The sequence below is a fragment of the Palaemon carinicauda genome, chromosome 31 (assembly GCF_036898095.1).
Source record: "Palaemon carinicauda isolate YSFRI2023 chromosome 31, ASM3689809v2, whole genome shotgun sequence".
NCBI lineage: Eukaryota > Metazoa > Arthropoda > Malacostraca > Decapoda > Palaemonidae > Palaemon > Palaemon carinicauda.
Window position 1 is genome coordinate 55,944,370 of NC_090755.1, and position 27,134 is coordinate 55,971,503.

The window sequence follows — 27,134 nt, forward strand, 5'->3', positions numbered from 1 at the left end:
ACCATACCGGGTACTGTATTTGTTCCTCCTCTTGCTTTGTACCACTTGTTCAGCTCTGCTGCTGCTGGCACCACAATCTCTTTCATAACTGTACAATGCCATTCATTACTTTTTGTACTTTTTACAAATAAACTGTTGAAATATGAAAATTTATTACAACATTTTTCATTACTTTTCAGGACCGAGGTGTATAGGTTGCAGTCATTGGACTGCACAGACAAGGCAGTGCAGGCAAGTAGTTTGCAAAACAAGATTGAACTACAAAACTGTGTTCTTGGTTGCAAAATGTTTGACTAATCTATTCTTTTGCATTTTATGCACACAATCTTGATATTCTTTTAGTGAAATGTTTATGCTAAAAAACTAAGTGTTTGTGTGATGACCAACAAAGAAATGGTGAATGCACTTTGTTTGGAATGGTAAATGTAGTCAATGGGCAAAGAGCTCTTAAATTAAAAGAATTTTCTTAATGGAATTAAATTTTTCAGCTAGTATCGCGTGAGATTCAGAGTCAACCAGGGTGTAGTGAGCTATGGTATATGAGAGCACTGTGCCTTCTGAAATTAGAGAAGTATAAAGGTAATTTTATTTTATATTTAGAAATTTCACATGTTTTTATGATTTTCAAGTGATTTGCGAGGACAAATATTTTTTTCTTGTCTAGGTATGCATTTTGAAAATTTTGACACTGCAATTTTATCATCTTGAATTGCAGCATGTTATTGCTTATGAATCTCCAAAGACTGATGATAAAAGACAGTACTGCAGTCCTTGTACAAAGATTTGTTACTGAACTTGGTTTGCATGTATTGTTACTTAAACCTAGTTGTATAGGTTTTATCAATTTACTCAAGAAATTTTGTGTACAAGCATGAAAATATGACTGGACAATACTACTTCATATCTTAAAAATGCAATGTATGTTTTTTTTTCTTGCTTATGTCTTCATGTATTTCTTTTTTTCATTCATTTACAGTAGTCATTTTGAGTATTCATTATAAGCAAAATGGTACTTGAATTCATTACATCTGTTACAGTCAGCTGAATAAATGTATAGTATTCTTTAAGATTAGTTTGGAATACAGGACAATAATTAAACAGATAATTTAATGCAATTTATGGTTACAGAGGCAGCTCATGATGCAGCAAAAGCACTTGAACTAGGTGCCAACTTTGATGCTAATCTGGTTTATGGGAAAGCTCTCTTCTTCTTGGGTAAATTTTTAGAAGCCAAGAAAGCATTTGCTGAGGGGAAAGAGAAAGCAGGTAATTTTTTATATCTACTTTAGAAATTAGGTAATCCCCAAATGTATCTTAGGAATACAATGTTCAGGGGTGTGTTATGTAATGTAAATGACCTATGAATTGTTGGTTACTAATTGATAAAAGTTTTATTAGGGTAACACTGCATTGTCCATTACAAAATAACTTGCATTTTAAACAGGCCCCGAGTTATCAACGTTCAATCAGTTTGACCAGTGGATTGATTGGAGTGAGGATAGAATAAAACGAATTGCCCGTAAAGAAGCTAAAACCACCTGCAAAGAAATGAACGGTAAAGTTTTTTTCATGTTTGGTACAATACACTATTTGCTGAGCTTGTTAGTATTTTCAATGATTTGCCAAATAATAATTTGTTCCCTAATGAATACAAACCTTAGTCCTATTATAGGAGCATGTTACCAGTGAAGCTGGACATCGGTTGTTATAATTTGAAAGTCGGTAATTACTTGCCGGTGGCGGGGAAGCCTTGCCCCCTCGCCAACACACACTGTTTTCAGCTACTGGATAGTGTAAACATGTTTCTGCCATCCCCAACTGGTTTTTCTAACATTTTTTTTTAAGATAAATTGGTTGACAAATTACAGTGTGCAAGAGATATTAAGGAAGAAGAAAGGATTTGAAGTTGTTTCCCGAGAGAACTGTAACTGGTGACCCTTTTCTGTGAAATCTCCTGATGTCCACATTATTCTGCCTGTTTGACAGCATTTCTGTTTGTTGTTAATTACCTCACCAATGTATCCCTGGAAAAGTTGGCACCTGTTCAATTGTCAAGCTCTGTTGGAGGAAGGAGTTTGCCAGTGCTGGGTAAGAGGTAGAGGGTTGTTATTATTATTATTATTATTATTATTATTATTATTACTTGTCAAGCTACAACCCTAGTTGGGAAAGCAGGATGCTCTAAGCCCAGGAGCTCCAATAGCCCGGTGAGGAAAGGAAACCAGGAAATAAGAGAAGTAATTAAAATAAGATATTTTAACAGTTTCATAAAAATAATAATAGTTATATAAACTATAAAAACTAAAACAACATAAGAGGAAGATAAATAGATAGAATAGTGTGCCTAAGTGTATACGCAAGCAAGAAAACTATCAATGTCTTGCTGCTCTTGGAAAGGTGCTAAGGATACTTCACCTTCTTGTGCGGTCTCGTCATAGTTCCTGTTCTTTCCCTGTTGGAGCTTCATTATTGGTTTGGATGACCCCTTCTCTGTATCACCTTTGACAGAGAGTCTGCTGCTACTTCTTTTACACACTTACATACACATGTAGACTCACCAGGAAACCACAAGAAACAAAATTACACGACCTTACTCTTTCCTACATACGAGCAGTGTGTCTAGTAGTTTAGTTTCAGATGATAACCCAGCAGAAGCAAGATGGAGCATACGAACGGCTAGAGGTACAAATGTATTGATGTTAACACATCTAGCTGAACTCTCCCAGCTGACCAATCCCATGGCATGATATAAAGATCAACACTGGTCTCTTAAGCTCCTTGTCATTGCTTGTACAATCTAAGCATTACCAGTCGCTACGGGATAGGTCTTTTACGTGCTATTTGGACACCTCAGTTGGAACTCTCGCCCCTGTTCTTTAGTGACTTTTGGGTTGCATAACTTGTAATTGCTGCTTTGATCCAGCTTTCCCGGTCCTCGATATTGGTGAAAGAACCACCTATGATCATTCTCATCGCTTGTACAGGCTAAGAGATCTTTCTTTCACGAGCTCTGAAGTGTCTTGGTGATCTTCCCTTCGTGTTTCATCTTCACGGTAGCGTTTCGGTTGCAATCTCTCCTGTAGACGGGTTACTTGCTCTTGTTTTCCATGATTTTCATTTCCCATTGGATCATCCACAATCCATAATAGGGAACCACACGGTCTGGAACAATGCATTTGGAAGCTTCATGATTGGAACCTATGCTTATTTGCCAAGGAACTAGTTAACCTGTCTCCTGTCATCTGTTCCATCAGTGCTCCCAACCCCAGAGATCGTACCACACTCAGAATCTAGTCCAGGATATATCTTCCGACACTCATTGGCATGATAAGGATTGGAACAGATGACTTCTCAGGTTCTATCTTAGCACTCCTACAAGCACTGAAAAGCCTTATTGTGCTAGCATGATTTCTGGTAAGGATCCTCTCCAACTGAGGACAGGCACTGATACGTACCACATAGTGCCACACTCTACCATTCACTTTCCAGAAGCTGAGGGTCGTGACGATTCTTAGCCTCAGTAAGCTTGATATTCAGCAGCAATTAGCTGTCGAAGGAGACCAGTTAACACTTTTTCATTCCTTTATTCCACATGTTTATTAACTGGTGAATGTCTTGGGTGATTCTTCAAAGGATGTAGATTCATTGACCCTACAAACCCTGACTTTAATCAGTTAGCTCATAGGAAGAGATCTTCAAGACTTTAGCTTTGATTACCAAGGTGTTTGCACTCATTCACTTGTTGGTGACGAGATTTATTTCACTGTCAGAAAGGCTAGTTCTCACGGCTGCCTCCCCAGTGATTACTCCAATTGTTCCTGAAACGTTGCTAGCCAGCAACTATCCTTCCCTTTTCCTTCTAGGTTGTTGCAGCAGAAATATGGAACGATCTACCTTGGTAGTGAGAAATCCTCTCCTCGTCTTGCCATCCTTGCTAATGCTATGGTTAACATTGGCGTTGTTTAATCAGATTCAGTCTCAATAGACTTTTACTGTTTACAAATCATTCTCTCCTTTTTTTACTTCTGTTAAAAAAAAAATTAAGATATTGTATCTACTTTGTATTATGTGAATCGGGTATAGAAGATAATCTTTAGCATTTTGTTATCAGGTGTGGAGATTTTCAGAAATTCCAAACTAAGGCATGTACTTTATTCCCAAATTGGAAAATTGGCCTCTATTTACTCAGTCCCAAATTCATAATGCGATGGACAGTTGACATCAGAATGCAGATTGCTGAAATCTAGACTGTTATAATATCCACTTATCCCAATGATAGATGAAAGTCTTCATTAACCCAGTTTTCATACACGAGGAACCTTTCCTTGGGTTTATTAGTGATAGCAGTTTGCTCCTTTAAATTTGAAATTTTACAAATGTAAGTATTATGGCACACTTGAGGTCCTCTTGTCTAACTAGAAGTCATTGAATTATGGAAGTTCTTTAGTCATTGTGGTGTTTATTTTGTTGGGACTGCTAATGTAATCAATTTTATTTGTTGTTAACAAAGCCTGAGTTTTTAAAAGAAACTTGGTTTGAAGGATTTCATAAATAAATTAAAGTTGCTATTACATTGCTTCTAAGGCCCTGGACTCAAAAGAGAGGGCCCAAGTCCTCAAATATTACAAAATCTAGCAGCTACAATGAAAAGTTGGTATTACAGGCAAGAAATATTTGAGGAAGTTACAATAATTCCTAGTGACTTGAGTGTGAGTTTTTTTTTTTTTTAACCATCCCTACTAGTTTGCCACTTCCCCACTGAACATCCAAATTTTGGATTCGGCAATAAAATCTGTATTTAGTGATTCACAGTACGGGTGCTGTATGGTTTTCCAGGACATAATAGCCCAAATTCCTAAATCCAATGCAGTGAAAAATACTAAGTAAATAAAATAGATACTGTATTCTTTGACTAGGGTTTTTTTTTGGTTTTTAATAAGTGAAACTCTTACATAAGTACCACTGCCTTGTTTTGAAACTCTTTCTCATGTGCTACTAAGTAGCAAGAGCCGGTGTTTTGCATTTTGGACGACAAATTGAATCCTCGTTCCAATACATCATTAGCTTCCTGGGGAAAGTCAGGTTATTCATGAACCCTCTACCATCCCCTAACCAGACATAGGTTGTCTGCCCTTGAGTGCTCCTCCTTCATCCCAGTCAGGTCCTCCCTAACATCTCCAATCGTAAGTCTTGGTATCGAAGGTACTTAGATTTCGAAACTTTGCATAAGCGTGTCTGTTCCCTTGGTATTGAACAATCGGAGTGTATTCCAGTTTTGCTGATCATGAACGGGGCGATCAGAGGCGTATTTTCCCGTTTCCTAAGGGATACTCGTTATCAGGGAGAAGGTGGTCTTGTTTGCAAATATTTATCGATGTTCTATGACAGTTCAGGCACAACGAACCACTTGGGCCGCACCCAGATCTTTCTTGCCCTCGAGTACCTGTCACATAACCGCCTTACTATCCGAGGAAATGTATACCTTTTATAGAGGTAAATTTTCTGTTAGTGTTTACTGGTCCGTAACTGGACTTATGCACATAACTACCTGTCTGACAAATGTGATTTAAGACACACCTCAATCTTGTCTTTCAGAAGTAGTTGCTGGCGACTGACTGTTGCTTGACAGCGAGCAACAAAGGAGGTTCGCTACTGTAATGCCATTATCTGCTAGATAAGACTGGTCACTTGAGTGTTCACTGTTTCTTAGGTGGACATGCACTACTAACTCCCATTCTAGCAGAAGCAATTGGAGGACTAAGTCTTCATTCCTTTACAGAGACAGTTGCTTGCAACTGATCTCATGACTCAAAAGGGATCAACTTGAAATGTTGTTCCTTTCAATTAAACCATCCGACCAGGGTAATTAAACCATCCGACCAGGGCGTGTCAACAGATATAATCCCCGGGTGGTGCTGGCTGCCTTACTGGGTAGTTGGCTGACCAGGTTTAAGGGGTAAAGGCCACTCATGAGTAACAGAAGCAAGGGACAGTGACATTGCCCTAGATAGCAGGACAGTGCCCTAGAGACTGACTATATATAGATATAATTAGCCCCCTTTCCACCCAAACTAGGACCAGGGAGGGCCAGGCAAATCCTGCTGATGACTCAGCAGGTAGAGCATTAGGGTCCCTCAAACCCCCGATCCTTAGCTCACAAGGATGGTAAGGTTACAAACACCAAAGGAACTAATGAATTTGAGCGGCACTCTGTACTCCAGTTAGGTTATCAGCAGGCAGAGACGTTACCAGTATCCCAAAAATTTTGCGTAATTTTCAGGGCGTACTCTGGCGCCTGTTGCAGTTTCTGATGAATCTGAAGGAAAAACTAGTTTTCACCTGCAAAGGTAATTTGTACAACATGTTTCCCATTTCAGAGAGTCATAGTTTGAGTGATAACGTAGGGTTGCGCTCCAGGGAGTGTAAGTCAGTGGCGCCACCGGTGTTAAAATAAAGTGGAATTAAGATCGCTTCTGCTATGAAGGGAATCCCCCTCGCCTAACTTACCGGGGGAGGATGCCACAGAAGTAGGGGATAATAAGAAGACCCTGTGTCTTATTCTTGGATGGTCCTAATTAAAAAGATTCTAGGTCCTATCCTCAAACTGTCCTAATCCTCCATGCGAGGTGAAGCATCCCGCTTCTTTATCACCTTCAGTTGACTCGACATTTTGTGACCTTGACTACTGGTTATAACTGGAGGTTATCTTACCAAGGATGTACCTAGACTCATCCTTTAAGAATTAATTTTCCAGTATAGAGTCCGAGGCTGTGGCCTACGCTCACCCCTTCAAGTGTTCACAAGAATGTCCACTCAAGTTGCAACAGGGGTCAATGCCGATACATCTGATATTGTCCCATAGACGAGTGGTTAAATTCTAAGACTTCATGGAGATGTTTCTACCACACTGAGGCAACATTTTAGGTTTTACCTTGCTAAGATAAAACCGCTAGAATTAATTCCGGCAGGCTCCATGAGAAACTGGCACATTTAGAAGGCTAACAACCTCAAAAGAGAGAGTTGCTCTAACTATTGGGGATAGAGACTCGGGGAACCTAAGTGTCCTTTCCTCAAGCAAGACTTCTTATAGGCGTGCCTGAACTTCTGAGTTCTTTGGCGCTGGCGAAAGTCGTAGCTTTAGTTCCCTCCAGTGGCAGCTGATCCTTTCGGTATTTGCAGAGATGCTGTGGACTGGCTAGTCAGGATCAGACTGAAAGAGAGGCTTGAGTTGGGAGGTAAAGATACCAACCTCCTCTTGGTTGAGGTATCGAAAGAAAACGGGTTGCTTGATGCGCGACACATGGCCTCTTGAGCTATGTTCCAACACCGATCAGGAGTGCCATACAAGTTTTCCTCAATTTGAGCGCAGTGTTGCTGTGGCTCTTAATCTCTTCCAATAGCTCTTCTTGTCATTCTGTAGTGGTTTTTTTTTTTTCTTTTTTTTTTTATAAAAGCCTAATGGTGCCAGAATACCCAAACAAGTGTATTCTACACATGGCATAGAACATCCAGACAAAGATATTCTTTTTCACGAATATTGTTAGAAGATGGAGTTTTGACGGGAGACAGCTCAATTTCCCTATGCAACCCAGTTCAGTGTGGTCAGAAAGACTTCCTAGCAGTCATTCTAACCAGGCGCACTCTCGTAGTTGGCTTTGATGGAGTTCTCTCCCTCAGTTAGCCATACAAGTCTTGACCCTGGTGGGAGTTGTGTTCAGAAGTTCTGTACTGTAAACCAGTACAGAGTAACCAGGCACCTCTTTTAGAGGCCCTCCAACATCCCGCAAAGTCCAAGCATTTCCCTCCTGTCTGATGGGACTCATTCTTGTAGGGTGTTGATAGATCGGTCAATGAACCTGATAGCTCTGCAGTGGCAGCAAGCACAATAGCACACACACCCTCTATTCCTGCTTGCAGAGATATTGAGAGAACTGGTGTCTACTTTCTAGAGCTGCTCATACAACCTCGCTCGGGGATTCACCACGATCAGTTAAGTCCCTACAACCTCTTACCTGGAGGGTATCCAACATCTGTCGGAGAGGCTTTTCACAAGCAGTGACGAAAAGGATGGTTGGATAACCTCGTAGGTCGTTGTTCGCCTCCCATCAGGTGAAGTGGTCTATCCACGAAGTTTTAGGTCGTGGAAGAGGCCTTGCACCGTTCAGTATTTCTCTCCCGGGGACAGCAAAGCTTGTTATATTATTATTATTATTATTACTATCCAAGCTACAACCCTAATTGGAAAAGCAAAATGCTATAAGCCCAGGGGCTCCAATAGGGAAAAATAGCCCGGTGAGGAAAGGAAATAAGGAAATAAATAACTGAAGAGAAAAAATCATTCTAAAAAAAAGTAACAACGTCATAACAGATATGTCATATATAAACTATTAAACAACTTCAAAAACAAATATGTCATATATAAACTATAAAAAGACTCATGTCCGCCTGGTCAACAAAAAAGCATTTGCTCCAACTTTGAACTTTTGAAGTTCTACTGATTCAACCACCCGATTAGGAAGATCATTCCACAACTTGGTAACAGCTGGAATAAAACTTCTAGAGTACTGCGTGGTATTGAGTCTTATGATGGAAAAGGCCTGGCTATTAGAATTAACTGCCAGCCTAGTATTACGAACAGGATAGAATTGTCCAGGGAGATCTGAATGTAAAGGATGGTCAGAGTTATGAAAAATCTTATGCAACATGCATAATGAACTAATTGAACGACGGTGCCAAAGATTAATATCTAGATCAGGAATAAGAAATTTAATAGACCGTAAGTTTCTGTCCAACAAATTAAGATGAGAATCAGCAGCTGAAGACCAGACAGGAGAACAATACTCAAAACAAGGTAGAATAAAAGAATTAAAACACTTCTTCAGAATAGATTGATCACCGAATATCTTAAAAGACTTTCTCAATAAGCCAATTTTTTGTGCAATTGAAGAAGACACAGACCTTATATGTTTCTCAAAAGTAAATTTGCTGTAGAGAATCACACCTAAAATTTTGAAAGAGTCATACAAATTTAAAGAAACATTATCAATACTGAGATCCGGATGTTGAGGAGCCACCGTCCTTGACCTACTTACAATCATACTTTGAGTTTTGTTAGGATTCAACTTCATACCCCATAACTTGCACCTTGCACTAATTTTAGCTAGATCTCTATTAAGGTATTCACCAACCCCAGATCTACATTCAGGGGATGGAATTGATGCAAAGAGAGTAGCATCATCTGCATATGCGACAAGCTTATTTTCTAGGCCAAACCACATGTCATGTGTATATAGTATGAAAAGTAATGGGCCAAGAACACTAGCCTGTGGAACACCGGATATCACATTCCTATACTCACTATGGTGCCCATCAACAACTACTCTTTGAGATCTACTACTTAAAAAATCAATAATAATGCTAAGAAACGACCCACCCACTCCCAACTGTTTCAGTTTGAAAACAAGGGCCTCATGATTAACACGGTCAAAGGCAGCACTAAAATCAAGGCCAATCATACGAACTTCACGACCACAATCGAGGGATTTCTGTACTGCATTGGAGATTGTAAGAAGGGCATCACATGCTCCAAGGCCTTTACGAAAACCAAATTGCAAACTAGGGAATAGATGATTACCTTCAGCAAACCTATTAAGACGTTTTGCCAGAAGACGTTCAAAAACTTTAGATAATATGGGAGTTATGGAAATTGGGCGGTAATCAGTGGGACTTGAGCTACCACAAACACATTTACATAGAGGAGTAACATTACCAATTCTCCAACAAGTGCTAAAAGCTCCTCTTCTTGCTAACTTGCGCAAAATAACAGATAACTTTGGAGCTAAGAAATCTGCTGTCTTTATAAAAAACAAAGGAAAAATACCATTTGGGTCTACACCTCCATAAGTATCAAGGTCCATCAACAGAGCTTTAATCTCACAAGATCGAAAAGCTAAACTAGTTAGTTTAGCCTCAGGAAAACAGGAATGAGGAAGTTCAAGTTTTTCATTACTCTGTTTACTGTCAAAAACATCAGCCAAAAGGGTTGCCTTTTCCTTTGGACAGTGAGTGACTGAGCCATCTGGTTTAAGTAAAGGAGGAACTGCTGCATCTATACCTGGGATAATCAAGGCCCTGCTCAATCTTGACGTGAATGCCGCTCGGCCTCGAGTCTTGTTTTTCTTTTGAACGGAGTCTACTTTTCCTTAACAGAACTCGTTCTTCATTCAGTGTCGAACTTACTGGTCTCCAATCAGAACTTAAACCATCACCTCGGAGCAAAGTTCTTGTACCACGCTCCCGGAAGGGAATGCTTCATACTGCTAGTCGGTCATCGGATCATGACTTGACTCTGAGGATGGTTCTTTTCCTCATGCCTTTGCCTCTGCTGTGAGTGCCAGCGAAGGATATGGTCTCTTCTACAACAACATATCCCAGCCAGGGGATGAAGGTCTATTAAACTCTTACTTCATCCCCGAGTCCGATGCCAAGATTCGGATTCTGGCTGTAGCAGAACAAAGTTTGGGTACCTCACTGGTTGAAGGTGTATGTACTTTATCTGCTGGCCCACATTGTTTGGTACTATGTCTATAAGAGCTCTGAGGCATTACCTTAAACGATCTGCAGGAGCTCGCACGCACGAAAATAAGTTTTTCGTGAGTAGTGGCAGGGTCAAGAGGGGGGTTGCCAAGAATTTGTTCTCATCTTGGATTCACTAGGTCATAGATCGGGCCATGAATCCACTCTCTTCTCCAAGACCGTAGACCCAGAGCTCATGATGTCGGTTGCATAAGTACATCCCTAGCATTTAAATAGAAACTACTGTGATGCAGATACTTCAAGTGGCCGTTTGGAAGCATCAGACGACCATCACAGCCCACTAACTGCAAGACCTAACCCACTGGAATATGAATGCCTAGGTCCTGTGGTGGCTGCACAACATGTGGTTTAGGATACTTCGGCTCCCTTGCAGGGCAAGTAGCAGTCTTCGAGGGCAGACATTACCTGGGATAAATGGTAGTGACTGGCCTCGGTAGTGACTGGCCTCTTCTACCTTCATCTTACCCCATCTTAGAATACAGCACCTGCGGAACTCTGCAAGCTGGCCTCCCGTGTGCAGGTAGAACCAGCGACGGGGAGTCTGGTAATGGCTAGGTTAAGTAAGAACCCTTACCTGGTGAAGTCACAATGCCTAGTTCTCTAATACATTCCAATTGCTGAGGGCGTCAGCTCTCGCTCACATGCCAAAGTTAGAGGTGAGAGGGTGCTTCTTGTAAGCTCATGCGAAGCACAGTCACACCTCGGGTCAAGTTATCAGCCATTTGGTAAGGACTTTCACCCACCTAATGGGGAGTCTTGTATAATAAAGAGCGAAAAGTTTATAGGTGGGGTTGGACCAAATTACAAATTTGGAAGTCATTTTTATTTTTCCTTAACATGTAAACCTTTAGCTCTTAATTTATACTGGCCTGCCATTGCCTATCACCCTGTAAGTCCTGCCTACAATAAAGGGACATCATATCGCCAAGGAGTGTGAGAGTGGGGTGCTGGTCTAGCTCCTGCTACCCTCCAATAATTAGCGGCTGGGTTGTTTTCTGTACTACGTCAAGTCTTATTGCAAGTTCAGCTTTGACAGAGGATACTTATTATATTATTATTATTATTAAATGCTAAGCTACAACCCTAGTTGGAAAAGCAGGATGCTATAAGCCCAGGGGCCCCAACAGGGAAAATAGCCCAGTGAGGAAAGGAAACGGAAAAATAAAATATTCTAAGAACAGTAAAAACAATGAAATAAATATATCCTATATAAACTATAAAAACTTTAACAAAACAAGAGGAAGAGAAACTAGATAGAACAGTGTGCCCGAGTGTACCCTCAAGCAAGAGAACTCTAACCCAAGATAGTGGAAGACTATGGTACAGAGGCTATGGTACTACCCAAAACTAGAGAATAATGGTTTGATTTTGGAGTGTCCTCCTAGAAGAGCTGCTAAGCATAGCTAAAGAGTCTCTTCTACCCTTACCAAGAGGAAAGTAGCCACTGAACAATTACAGTGCAGTGGTTAACCCCTTGAACAAAGAAGAATTGTTTGGTAATCTCATTGTTGTCAGGTGTATGAGGACAAGAGAATCAGTAAAGAATAGGCCAGACTATTCGGTGTCTGTGTAGGCAAAGGGAAAGAACCGTAACCAGAGAGAAAGATCCAATGTAGTACTGTCTGGCCAGTCAAAGGACCCCATAACACTCTAGCTTTAGTATCCCAACGGCCGGTTGGTGCCCTGGCCAACCTACTACCTACAAGGTTTGTATGTTAGGAAAAATACAAATTACAGTACTACCAAATTTGTCATTTTAATTTTGAATGCTACTGTTTCACAGTCCTTTGTTATTAATGCTATCAGTTTCTTATAAAAAAATATAAAGACTTCCTTTTTAGGGTTCAGGTCTTTGCCACATAAAAAATTGAAGCAGAAATATAATTACTTAATGGGATAATGAATATACATTATTGCAGCCACTTATTATTATAGGGAAGTTACTACTAAACCTTACATTTAGTTTACATATGAAAGCTGCTGTAATAATTTTAAATGGAAATTAATACATCTTGGACCCAAATATCAGTTTTGATTTAGACCCAGTGTCTGATTCATCTGGGGGAAGTACTGTACAGCATTAATTTCTTTTTTTGAATATTAATAGTTTACAATTCATTCAAGATTTTTATTTTTTTGTATGCAAGGTTTTTTCATATCGGACCACAAAGTAGACATATCTTGAAGTGTTAAGCTAAGAATCAAATCTTGAATTATTACAGGACATAGCGATGAAAAAACGGAGAAAACTGAGGAGTCTAACCCACCTGCAGCCAATGTTATGCCAGCTCCAAAAATTAAGCATGACTGGTATCAAACGGAAACGCATGTAGTTATCACGATTCTTATTAAAAATCAGAAAGCTGAGGATGTCAAGGTTAATTTTACTGAGAAGACTGTAAGTAAATTCTTATTAAATAAATAATGGAATAAGAATACAATGTAATCAGCATTCTGTCAATACTGTTCAATTACCTATTCAAAAAACATTTTCGTTTCTAGTATTATAAGGGTCAGTGTCTGGAATATTCTTAAGGAAATCGGATTGATATTTCTCACACACACCTTAATTACTTTGTTTATAAATACATATTTTGTGTTAATGTAGATCAATAGTTCTGGTTTGCCATTTACAGGTTAGTGTTACAGCTCCTCTTCCAAGCGGATCAGAGTACAGTTTAGAACTAGATGTTTGCCATCGAATTAATCCTGAACTGTCGTCTTTCAAAGTTGTACCTTCAAAAGTAAGTAGACTTTAAAAAAGAAACTTCCAAAATTTTGTTCATGAAAGCATCAATGAAAATAAGCCATGGGTTGTAAATATTTGCAAGTTGTGGGAATTTAAATATAGCCGATGTGGAAATTATCTAATTGTTGTACAAGAAGTTTGAGCTGTTCTGTCTCAAGCTTCGGATTTTTCATGCTCTCTTCTGTTGCAATATTTACCCATCTAAAATGGCCAAAAAAGCTATTAAAAGTTGGGGAATTGACCCAGTTCATATTTGGAAAGAGTAATATTTAAGCAACATAACACAAACTTGTACCAAAGATACAAATTTACTACCCAAATTGTTCACTTCCTTAATCCTATCCTTTAACTTGAAAGTTCCATTGCAAAGTAGTTACTTTACAAGCTCCCCATCTTATACTGTTTAGCAAAGTGCCCACAACTCAAATATCAAAACTCACTTCTCTTCAGTAATATTTAGCAAATACAGAAGTGCAATGCAATTTATCTGCATTTAGATTGCTATCTGTCTACCTTGTATGGAATCAAGCTCTAGTTTTCTTGATGAAAAAATTTAGCTCCAAGACCCAAGTCAAATAAGAATGACTGTTGAAAACCTACTGATTCTGGTTGGCCATCTCGTCAGTGAAGGGGACAGAATCCTAAAAAGGGGTTTGTTCCGATGCATTGTAACCACGGACTACCTTCTCAGGAGTTACTCTTTAGTTTAAACTTGCGACCAGAAAATTTTTCCCCCAACCAGGACTCCGTTCCAGGCAAGAGGCATTAAAGCCTCAGGTCGGTAACATGCCCCAGGGTATGTTCCCAGTGCAAAGCGACCTTCCACTGTCTTTGACCCACAATGCACCAAGAAGAAGGCAGTGTCAGGCCTGGTAAGGATGGGGCAAAGGTTGCCATTCGTACTCTGGTTGTTGCCCAGTCAAGACCTTTAGTTTTTGCTCGCGACAAACTGTGACCTGCGTTTGAGTTTTCAACTTATTGTGTGTGCAAAGTGTTTGTGTTGAGATGGGTAACACTCGTGTCCAACGTCATTGTCCGAGTGTGAATGGGAAAGCATGTTCGGCTTTCCTTTCACATTTGGAAATTTATCCCCATTCTTTGTGTACCTCCTGTCGTGGTCGGGCCTGTACTCAGAGCGATACGTGTATTGAGTGGTCCATCTCGTCAGTGAAAGGGACAGAATCCTAAAAAAGGGGTTTTCTGCTTGTTTTAGCTTCGACTAAGCATCTACAAGAACTGCACAGATTCTTGCACTTGCTCTCTAATTCTGAGCACTGGAGCCTGTTCTTTCCATATTTTGTTCCTGATTTCGTAGCCTAAACTCAAAAGTCCGTCGATCCTTGATTCCACGTTTTTATCCTTTACAATTTCAGATCCAGATGAGTTACTTTTGTGTTCTGTAAAGGAGGTACCACAAGAAAACCCAGACTGCCTAACGTAAGTTACAAAACCTGTTAATAAGTTACTAAAAATAAAATTCCTTTAGCCGCAGAAGACTATCAGCAGAGCATTATGCCCTAGATCCTCAATCGTATCAGATAGTTTAAAAATAAGGATGAGCGAGCTGGGTTTATTCCTGGCATTCCATGCAACTTTTTTCTCTGTTATATTTAGCAGTATTTATACCTTAGAAATGGTGCTATAAGGAGCGACACAGGTTGAGCCCAGAAAAAGGTGTGTGCCCATGAGATCAGAGGAGTTGGTGCTACTCTAGCCTTTAAGAAAAGGATCTCGATGGATCAAGTTTTAGATGCGCAAGTATAGAAGTGTCGGACCACCTTTACTGCGTATTAATTGCGGGATTACTAGCAAGTCTTACGATACTGTGTGTTTTCGACTCGGACCTGAGCTTGTGCTCGGCAAGTAGTGTAAAGAACCTAGCTCCTTTACAAAACTAAAGTGTCCCGTCTAATATAGCTGTTACAGCTTAAGGTTGAGAGTGAGTGTCTAGCTCCTTTCCTCTCTTCTTTCTATCCCTTTGGGGTATAGCTCTTACAGCTATTCATTATTCTATTACAGTACTGTTAAAATAGCAGTGTGCTTTCCACCATTCTCCTTATAAGGGGGATTAGATATTCACAAGCAAACCTATAAACGTTAATGTCTGTCTTGATTGTCTTGCCTGTCAAAGAAAAAAAAAAAATTCTTTTCCAACAGCTATGGTTGGCAGGGCTGAGACTGAGGGTACTTTTGACCCTGGTTCACAAAGTGTAAAGGATGCTATTCTCCGCACCTTATCAGGTCCGAGATTAGTGATCCCAGGATTTTACAGTCGGTTTGGTAATAGGGACTTCCTCCTACTTCAGGATGAATTTCCTAATTAAACTGACAAATTTTAGAAGTATTTTTAATCTTTCCTAACTATAGAAACCAGAGTCCTTCGACATTACTTCTGCCTTCACCCTTGAAAGTCCCAGATGCAGTCAAAATTTATTTTACTGGCAAGAGGGGTGAGGCTTCTTCACCACTGGCTAGTGATTACCGGCTGTTGTCAGCACCTTGTTATAAGTTTTAACTAGCAAGTTCCAGCTACAGTGATACCTCGGTACTCGACCATAATCCGTTCGAGATCCGTGTTCGACCTCCGATTTGTTCGAGTACCGAATTTTTTTTCCCCATAAGAAATAATGGTATATATTCTATTCCGTTCCCAAGCACTCGAACAGGCCCAAAATATTAATAAAACGTGTACCTAAACAACAATAATTATCTAAATGTGTATGAAATTGGTCAGAAAATCCTATAAAACAATTTTAAACCATTTACTGTACTAAAATAAAACAATTTTAAACCATTTTCTGTACTGTAGTGAACATACCTTTGAGCAGCGGTTCGATGGCATACAGGGATGGATGTGGAGAGGATGGAAGGGGGAGGTTACTGCTTGGAAGGAGAGTCCCCTTCCATGATGTGGCGGGGTAGTTCTCCTTCAGGAGTTGTTTCTCTCTCCAATGAAAGGGTGGGCAGATCTATTTCAGGGGTTTCTTCTCTTCTTTGTCTCTTCTTTGGAGGAGAAACAGGCTTTGATGTAGCACCATTCTCATATTTCGCTATAATTTCCTTCTTCAACTCGATCGTTGTTCGCACTGTTTTCCTCTTCTCCTTCCCCTTAACACTCATTACTTTCTTGGGACTCATTATGAAAGCTAAAAAAGCAATTAAAAGCACTGAAAATCACTAAATCACAACGAATGCTGATCGCGCGTTGTCTGAGTGACGCTCTCGAGAGAACTGATGCTTCCAGAACAAGCGAGAGTGGCCGAGATGGCGCGATCATCACAAAGCCCATGCGGTCGTCACGTGTTCGGCTGGTCGAGTACCGAATTTTTGGTCGAGCACCGCAGCAAAAATTTCTCGAAAATTTTGGTCGAACTCCGAATTGTTCGAGTATAGAGTCGTTCGACTACCGAGGTATCACTGTACTCACGAATTAATCTCATATTTAAAGCTATAGTCACACCAAAGCCGGTAATACTATGGATTATCCAGGATTACTGTGGACAGTCACGGACCATGATCCTGGGTGGTCCTGGTTAATCCGGGAAGAAAAGAGTCTACGGACGGAAAATAGATTTTACCTTTGATTGCCCCTGACTACCTACGTCCCCACCACGGCATCGTCGAGGATTAACCCGGTGTCACCCCAGAACCACTTTGTCACTGTGCTGTCCTAGCACTGTATTGGTCCTTACAAGGCAGTGCTACGGATAACTCGGACCAGCCAGGCATTGCTACTGAAGTGCCACACTCGCCCAAGACCACCCCAAATTGTCCCAGACTGTGCTTTACCCTAGATGTTTTTGCATCACGGATCTTCCCAAACTGCCAAGAACTGTCAAGGAGCCACTATGGATTCCTCCCTGGATCACCCTGTTTCAGGTCTCTGACAATCCAGGAGGTTGGTGTGACTATAGCATTAAGTTCTTTGGTTTGTGTAATTTGGAAAAATACCAAGTACTTTTAAAATTTGTGATATATCGGCTACCTTGATGACAAACTTGAGAACCGATTCAGACTAATGAAATAGGAATAGGTCAGATGAAAGCATCTGGACAGCAGATGATTTGCCTAGTGCTTTGGACCACCTTTCGTGAACCAAGTGATCGTGATCAACCTCGACAAGCCGTAATCAGTAATATATTTTATTATCCATCTTTTCTCTGGATGTTGGGCTAAGAATACGTTGTCTAGTCCTATCAATGGCTATGTAATAAAACTTGAAAAGCATGAGGTAGAGTATTTTCCACCCATAAAAATTGTAACTTAGTTTTAGTTTTGAGTGTGTTTGGGTGCATATACTTCAGAATAATTTTTTATTGATTATAGGCTAGCTTAAAATTCACAGTATGTTTTCTCTTCCGTTCATGATAGATTTTTATTTTTCTTATTTTTCTTTGCTTACACATATGGTGAATAGTCTAGCTTATTCTTACAGATTCGCCTCTTTCCTCATACACCTGATAATGCTAAGAAACAAAAAGTTCTTCTTCACTCAAGGGGTTAATTCCTGCACTGTAATTGTTTAGTGGCTACTTTCCACTAGGTAAGGGTAGAAAATACTGTATGGGTATGGAAAGCATTTCATCTTTAGTGTATGGATTCTATGAATTGTTTTACTGTATATGTATTAGTGTAAATATTGTTTTTATTATTTCTAAGTTTGTTTTCAAATATAAGACCTTTATTGTTTTTAATTATTCTGTCTGGTGATATTAAGCAAAATCCGGTACCAGTTTGTCGTAGATTTTGCTAGTGTCTTCTTAAGTATTTTGATAATCATAGACTGCAAGGCAATATTAAAGACCTTTCAGTTGCCTACAAATTGTGTGATATTCTATTATGCTCAGAAGCTTTGGTTTCTCAAATGAGGCACTCGTCTGAGCTCCTTAAATTGAGTTTATAAAACCAATTATTTTGAAATAGGGTAGCAATCCTAGGGCAAGGGTAATTGTAGTATATATGAGGACAGAATACCCTGCTTCTCATAATTCCTGCGATGAATGTACATGTCATGATATTTGGGCATGATCACTTATGGGTTTTAAAGGTTTAAAGGTCGCTCATGAATGGTAGAGGCAAGGGACAGTGACATTGCCCCCAGCAATCAGGACAATGCCCTAGAGACTGACCATATATTATATGATCATTGCCCAAGCCTCCTCTCCACCCAAGTTAGGACCAGGGAGGGCCAGGTAAGTGGCTGCTGATGACTCGGCTCCCCCCAAACCCCCCAACCTTAGCTCTCAAGGATGGTGAGGTTGCAGACACTACTAGCACTAACGAGTCTGAGCGGGACTCGAACCCCCGACTGGCAAACACCAGGCAGAGACGTTACCAATCAGGTAAAATAAGGTTAAGACTAAAGGTTTACAAAAATTTACTTCCTACTTAGATATGTGCAATTTTATTTGCACTATTCTACGGACATTAAAAGGGGTCGTTTATTCAGGGGATAGTTGGACATTAAAAAGGGTCGTTTATTCAGGGGATAGTTGTGTTCCTGTATTTGGATGATTCAAGGGGGCATTAAGGGTTATGTGCCTAATTTGTTTTATGGTATTATATTCATGTCCTCTGTCCAAGAGTGCAGTGTCATTCAATATTATTGCTTGGTCACCAAGCCCAGAAAGAATTAGATCCGTATCTAATGAAAGATTTGAAAATTAGTCTTCATGATAAAATTTTGCTAAAATCTTTTGGAAAGGTTTTTAGCGACTTTTCAGTGTCATCCTAAATCTGTGTTCGCTATACTGTACATTATCTCAAGGAGTCTTGGTATATGTGTCATGGTTGTGGGGTTTAGGACTTATAGTGGCTGGTTGGAAATGTCTTGATAGAATGGGGAATTTAGTGGTATATGTGTAGAATTACACTTTCTGGGTTGTGGTTCAGTAACCATTTCAAATTTACTTTGTTGGTTTTTGTAAAATTAAGTATTTTAGTACTATATATAAGTGGGTAATTGCCGTTTGTGTAAAAGTAATTTTTTGAATGTCGTCTGAAGTTTTAAAGTGTAGATTGCTATTTTTTTTTTTACATCGAATGATTTTTTGTTGTAAATCCTTATATACTCACCTGTATGTTCACGCACAAACAAAAGGAAAGTTGTCTTTGCCCAGTGATGTCACTCCCAGAGAATGGAAACTTTTCTTTGAATTCAATTAATCAAAACTTTAAAGAAATTTTTCCTTGCGAGATACACCAGCCTAGTGGGAGTGAATGATTTCACATATAGTACAGGAAGAGTTCCTGTCTTGTCCACATCCTCAGTGAGATGTTAGTTTTGGATGAATCATCGTACTCGGCGTAGATTTTTATTTTATTAGTACTATAACTGATGATTTTCAATTGTATGAAAAACTGCTTGCCTCAGGCATCCTTAAAAAAGGTCACGGGGAACAGATATTTTAACTATTATCAATGTCTTAAAGTAGGACCAAATTTTAGGAATTTGATTAGTGTACACTGATGCTGCTCTAGCTATAATGGCTAAATATTAGAGATTTATTGTACATCTTAAGAGAATCAAAAACAATACACTGATTTCCTTTAATTTATTTTACAAGATCTTTCTGCAAAATCTGTTATTTTGAATACCTCGCAAAAGGTTGTAAGTATTGTTAAGTAAATTCAGCCAAATGCATCCAAGCATAGTTAATTTCAATACATGCTGATAGTGGGTGATGAAATAATAAGTGTAGATTTGATTTGCCTCTCAAAAGTACACTGGCTGTCAAAATGGAAGTTATTGGTCAAAATTTTTTATTTACGAAGGCAAATAATTTGATTTTTTTTTAGAGAAAATAACCAACATTGTGTTTTAATTTATCAAAATTTTCACCCAGATGTCACATTTTTATGAAATTTCATTTTAAAACAAAATGGGTTAAATAGCGTTGCAAGGAAGAAGTAAATGTCTCGAGAATTTGAGTCATTTAGAAAAAAACTTCTATTCAAACTCCCTTGTCTCAATCAAAAAATTTCAGAAAAACTATTTCCCCAGCTTATGAACGTAATGAGGAAAAATTAAGATATATGCGAGGGTTTTGGCTTGTGTATCACAGGCTCCTGAAGAGTTACAAGTGGAGCCTATTGTAATGTCGTAATGCATCCTGAAACCTCTATATTTGACGAGAAAATCCCATCAAAATTTGAAAAAAAAAGTGGTAGAATATCACAATCATCGTGAACATGCACGACTGATTTCTTGCTTTTCTTCAACTTACAGTTGTGAATAAACTTTTCATATTTGATGCAAATTTTTTTTTCAAAAGAATAAAACTCAAATAAGTCACTTATTTGTATAGTAAGTACTTTTTTAATTAGAATACTTTTAAATGTAATGCTTTCAATTTCTATAAATATCTTTCATCAGATTACTAATAAATTTCTTCCTAGGGGATAAAATAACAAAATAAAATCTTAATGCGGTCTTAAAGAGTGATGAGGAATTGCAAGATAGCCTTCATCCACCAAAATGTTCCCCACCCCTGGTCTAGGATGTAATGGAAACCAAATGCCCTATCTCACTCATTCACGGGCTACTCGCCATTTGTGAAGTGTAAGTCAGCATTATGAACCTCGGTGGAAGTTCATAGAAATGAACAGAATTTTAGTACAATAATAGTATTTAATTTATACATCCCCACCCTCTTCCCCACAGATTGGTGGTGTCAAGAGGATAGGGGGGTATTTTTATTTTTTAAACTTTTAGATCATGTTATTGGTGTTTGGTAATGTCTCATTGCTTTAATAAAGGTATTAGTGTATTGTGGAAGGAAAGAAAACTGGAAAATCTTGATTTTAAGGAGTAACATCAACATTCCAAGCTTCTCGAGACAAAAAGTGATATGAAAATTGGGCTAGTTTAGAAACTAGAAATTTGATCATTAGAATATTTTTTAGTGTTGCAAACTGGTATAATAATTTTAATCTCTGTTCTAAAAAAAAAAAATAAAAAAAATGGACCTTTTTATTATAAAGAGATCAGGAAGATCAATTTTTGGTAAATATTTTTCATTTACGTAAACCCTTTTGATTTCAGATTGAAGTGAAGATGAAAAAGGTGGATGGTATACATTGGGCTGCCTTGGAAGGTGATGGTACCGAACCTACTGTTAAATCTGCTCCTGGAGGTAAATAAACTATTGGTGTTTTCTTGTCCTAAATGTAAATGTAGTTTGGGCCATTTGGCCAGGTACCTGGGTGGATGAAGCCACCAAGTGCTGTCTTTGAAAAAGGCTAAAGTTAATGAATTTGATTTTTTATTCATATTTTAATATAGATTTGTTCACTGTTTTTTCACCAATTTTTTTGTCATTAATAGTTTAGACATTTTTAGCATCCGAATCCCACTCACTTTTAAGTTGATAGTCTTATTTTTCAGTTGTATAATGATGAATTTTATGGTTTTCTATTATTATTATTATTACTTGGCTAAGCTACAACCCTAATTAGAAAAGCAGGAGGCTATAAGCCCAAGTGCTCCAGGAGTGAAAATATCCCAGTGAGGAAAGGAAATAACGAAATAAACTAAAAGTTTAAGAACAATAATATAATATATATATAAACTAAAAACTTCAAAATTACAATAGGAAGAGAAAAAAGATAGAATAGTGAGCGAGTGTACCCTCAAGCAAGAGATCACTACCCCAAGACAGGGGAAGACCATGGTATAGAGGCTATTGTACTACCCAAGACTAGAGAATAGTGGTTTGACTTTGGAGTGTCCTCCCAGAAGAGCTGCTTAACGTAGCTAAAGAATCTCTCTACCCTTAGCAAGAGGAAAGTAGCTACTGAACAATTACAGTACAGTGCAGTAGTTAACCTCTTGAGAGAATAAAAATAGTTTAGTAATTTCAGTGTTGTAAAGTGTATGAGGAAAGAGGAGGTTGTGTAAAGAATAGGCCAGATTATTTACCTCTTGAGAGAATAAAAATCGTTTAGTAATTTTAGTGTTGTAAAGTGTATGAGGAAAGAGGAGGTTGTGTAAAGAATAGGCCAGATTATTTTGTTTGTGTCAGCAAAGAGGAAATGAGCCGTAACGAGAGTGAGTGAGTGAGAGTAATGTCTGGCCAGTCAAAGGACCCAATGACACTATCAGTAGTATCGCAACCGGTGGCTGGTCCCTTGGCCAACCTACTACTATGTGGAATTTGGAGTTTAACTGCAGAGTTTCTTTTTAAACAATCAGCGGAATAATATTTTTTAGTTTCGAGTTTATAAATTATCCTGTAAAGTGGTCATGCCAAGTTTTATATTAACATGAATTACCATCACTGTAATTTATTGAGTTCATTATCATTCGACTTAAAATTCAAGTAATTAGTACTGCCATCTTCACTGTTATGTTAATGCCTTAGTACCCAAAAGAAGTACACCTTCAAATATGGAGAACTTTGCCAATTATTTTAAAGGCAAGCAAAAATAACCATGGATATCCTGAGCTTGCAGTCCATATTTTTCTGAATCATTGTGAAGAGAAAATATAGGGTGGGAGTTTGAAAGTACTCTATGGTGCAGACAAATAGTGAAGAGGTAATGTCAAGATAATTATATAGTATATACAGGGTATAAATAAAGTTCTAGATCATGTATGTGTAAATTCAGTAATATTTTTAGGAGTAATAATGAATTGGCTAATTATAGCTATTCTTTCCAATATTAGTTAAGACTTTAATAGAGATACACAATGCATATAGCAAGTTCACAGCTAGTCAAAATGTGACATAATTACAGTACCAGGACAGTAAAGGTTATTAGTTTTCCTTCACTAGGTGATACTAGCAATGGTGTTTGATGATTAACATTTGGCAATAGTTTTGAAATGGTGGCTTGTAAATGTTTTATTTGTACATAAACAAAACATTTAAATTGGCATGGGGTGTACTTACTTTTTGAAAGTTTCATACAAATCTGTACAATACTTTATCAGACTGATTATGTAATATTGTAGACCAGTCTTGTGCAACGCTGCTAGAGAAACTAAATTTAGAAGTATCATTTTTTAGGTCACATCTTTTATTTGTATATCTTGCATGTTAAAATATCTAGAACCTAAACCTAGTGGAAAATTCTTATTGTTGGTTGCAAGTGCTTGGTTCTTCAGGGTAAGAAGTTTTGGATACAAGGTAAATTTTAGAATACTGTATAGCTATTATGGTTTTGAATTTTCTTGCAATCTATTAGTATTTTAAGAGGATGTGTGTGTTGCAGAACCTACCAAACCTCAAAGCGTTCCAGCATATCCATCATCTGCTAGCAGGAAGCATGACTGGAATAAGCTCGAAGCAGACATAAAGGCTGAAGAGGAAAATGAGAAGCTTGAAGGGGATGCTGCACTCAATCAGCTCTTCCAGAAAATTTATGGACAAGGATCTGATGAAACTAAAAGAGCAATGAATAAGTCGTTTGTAAGTAGCATTTTTCTCCATTGTTTTAATAGGAGGTGAAAAGGTATACATTTATCACAGGGTTATTAGAAAGTTAAAATGCCTTGCATTGGTGAAAGAGAAGGGATAAATAAGTTTTCAATTCTGGTTACTTTATTTAAAGTATTATGATGACGCATCAATTGCTCAGTTTCAATGCTAGGTAGTAGAATGTGGTTGAGTAGAATCTAGGATGAAAATTGAAAAGCCCATAAAGTTTAGAAGTCGGGGGTTAATGCCGTCAATGCATATTACGAGTTGGAATGTATACGTCCTTGGCCCAATACTTTTTATATACACAAATGTGATTATTTGTACAGATAATTTTCTATTTATATCAATATCACCTTACCCTCATATCGGATTGGTGCCGTCAGTAGGCATACTTGGAGGTCTTTGCTGTGTTCCTTTGACCAGCCCCTTGCTGCACTCATTTTATTCCCTTCTTTGCCTCTGTTCTTGCTTCCATCTAACTGTTCAACCTCTTTTATTTTTTAATTCAGTGTAACTAGGGTTTTACCATAGATGCACTTTGGTGCGGAATGGCTTTTCAGGTTCCACCACCAGGCTATTTACCTATTTATAATTCCAATTGACCACCTTATTGTAGATCCGTAGTTGGTGACCTTTTTAAGAGATCTTATTGCCTGGTGCATACTATAAGGGATGTAATTAAACTTGTAGCCTCTTTTTAAAAGTGTGATTTTTTGTTAGTCTAAGACATTGCATCCTCTCCATCCAGATCATTTGACTGTATCTCAAACTACAGTACATGCAGAACTACATTGTCAATGTGTATTTTCATAATTGATAGGAGATTCACTTTTGAAGTATATAATTTTCAATTGCATAAAATTTGGTTAATGGATTTTTTTAAATTTATGGATACCTATTTATCCAAAGGTAAATTTTACTCTTTCTGCCATTGATTTGAGTACCCTGTCTTGTCTAAAGCTGCATATATTGGACAAACCTGTAGTTCATGAAATTCTATCTTCTTAATTTTATAAATGGTAGTTTTGTATATCTGATTTAATGATTCTAAAAACCCTTTCCATCTAGAACCTACAAACTATATCTTTCATGACTTAAATTTAAACAGTTTTGACTTCTCATGTGATGCTTTACGTCAGTGTTCTAGAAGTTGTGTTCTTGATGTAACCAATTTATGGAATAGTCTTACTTGAAATCTTTGAATATATTGCAAGAGTTTTTTGGTAATAAGTGTTTGTTTTAAAATGTTATCTTGCTTTACTTTAATTTATATTTCATAGGTTACTTAAGTATTGCTTGTTTTTTATGGTAGCTTTCTCAGTTGGGCCCTTGATTTTTTAGCATTCTGATTTACTAGGGTTGCAGCTTGGCTTGTCATACTGAGTATGATTTTCGATAGTCAAGGACAAGTAATATTTTCTAATTGTTGAAACCTCTAAAATCTAAGGAAATTTCAAAGCAATGGTGTCTGTATTAGACTGTTCTAATTATTTGACCTTGGAATTATCATATAACTGAAGATTGATCTATTTCCTGTAAATGTCTTGACAAAATGCCAAGGGTCAACCTGTATTGCCAGAACCTTGCTCTCAACCTGACTAGGAGAGGATTGTATTAGTTTTATGAATCTGGGCCATTGTGTTTTCTCAAAATAAAAATTTTGTTACCTGCTGTTGACACCCAAGAGAATATTTTTAAATAAAAATCTTCGTGTAGATAGGCATTTTTTTATATTTAAAAAATCTGTCGGGTAGTCTATCGTCGATGTTAAGTGTCTTATGCAGAGACAGTTCAGGTGTCTAATGTTAGTTGTAGAAGAGATAACGATCATGGACATTTGCATAAATTTTCCACGGTAGAAAAGCGGGAGAGGTACTGTATAAACTATCACAATGAAACTACAGTAGTTAGGTTACAATTTTATATGAGACTGCAGGGAGCATCACAAAGTTCACAACGTTGTCCTTAAACTCCCAGTCCAGTTTCTTTTTAATTGTCAGTATATTATTAATTTTTATCATCTGGTGTTTTGACTGTCATGGTCATTGACAATTGTACTACAGTTCTCGTACAGTATTTTGTATAAGAAAGGATGGTATCTCAGAAGGAATACATAAATATATTCTCTACAATACTGTCTAAATGAAACTGTATAAAACAGTATTTAGACATAAATGTATATATGTACTGTAATACGTGATTGAGGATGGTACTAATTCAAGTCATTTTAGTATTTTAGTGAATAAAATTAAAGCATAAGGTAGTGTGATGATTAATATTTTATTTTTCCTTTCTTCCAACAGATGGAATCTGGAGGAACTGTACTAAGCACAAACTGGAAGGAAGTTGCAACTGATAAGGTAGATGTTAAACCTCCAGATGGCATGGAATACAAAAAATGGAATTAGTGATTTAATTATCACATACATGACGGGCAGAAAAACCTTCCGTGTGTAACAGTATCATTGTGATGAGGCAGTTTTCATGCTTGGTTTCTTGGATTATTCTTCACTAAGGTGAAGGCAGAGATTATTTTATATTTATCAAAATTCATAGATGACAATTAGCTATCTAAAGTCTTTTTTATGAATTTTATTTACAAATATAGTCCAGTTTGGATTGTGCAATCAAGCTTATTGTAATGTTAGGGTACTGTTGTGTTGTTTGCTTTATCTGTTATTATAAATACTATGTTTGAGATGATGTTTAAAAGTTACTTTTTGTGCTACACAGGTTTGAGTAAAGTACAAACAAGAGAAGAGTAAAATCCTAAGAAATTATAGCTCAAAGTAATACTAGCAGAAAAGTGATTTAAACTAAATTGTGATGGAAGGTTTTTTTATGTCCTTTTAGAGTTCTGTTAGTGATATGATGATAACCTTCACTAAACTTCTAATAAAGTATTTAAAGTCAGGGAACACAATACAATTTTCATCGGAATGTAAACTGTGATGCTATTAAGAGGATACTGTGTTCATGCTGATCTAATTGTTGAAGCACAATGTCAGTGCAGAATTTTAGTGGATTATTTATTCATAGCAGGTACACCCTGTTTATATTCTTGGTAATAGTCATACATTTTGGTAGTCATTTATGACCGGAATTTAACAATTAAAGTTGATGTTTAATTACGTTTAATTGCTAAATTCTGGTTCAAGTTTAGCAGTTAAAAGTTGTAACTAAGTTTGTCCAGTTAATTTTCTACTAAAAGTTTTGAGTAGCAACTTGTAAATTAACTGAAATTTGGTGTGCTAATACATCCTTATGAGAAGCATGGTGTTTTCTGGACATTACTACAAAACATGTATGAAAGGAAATTTGTTGTAAGAATTACTAGTTGCTTTATAAATAAATTGCAAAGTTTT

The 27,134-nt window shown here is 37.8% G+C and overlaps 1 protein-coding gene across 1 annotated transcript; it reads left to right on the top strand.

Annotated features, from left to right (window-relative positions):
* The first annotated feature begins 467 nt into the window (after nt 1-467).
* On the top strand, nt 468-27,134 carry LOC137624414 (protein SGT1 homolog). Its single transcript, XM_068355159.1, has 8 exons — nt 468-579; nt 1,129-1,266; nt 1,445-1,555; nt 12,819-12,994; nt 13,233-13,340; nt 21,390-21,480; nt 23,561-23,757; nt 26,073-27,134. Exons 1-8 carry the CDS (start codon nt 540-542, stop codon nt 26,175-26,177), a joined length of 966 nt encoding a protein of 321 aa, XP_068211260.1. The 5' UTR covers nt 468-539; the 3' UTR covers nt 26,178-27,134.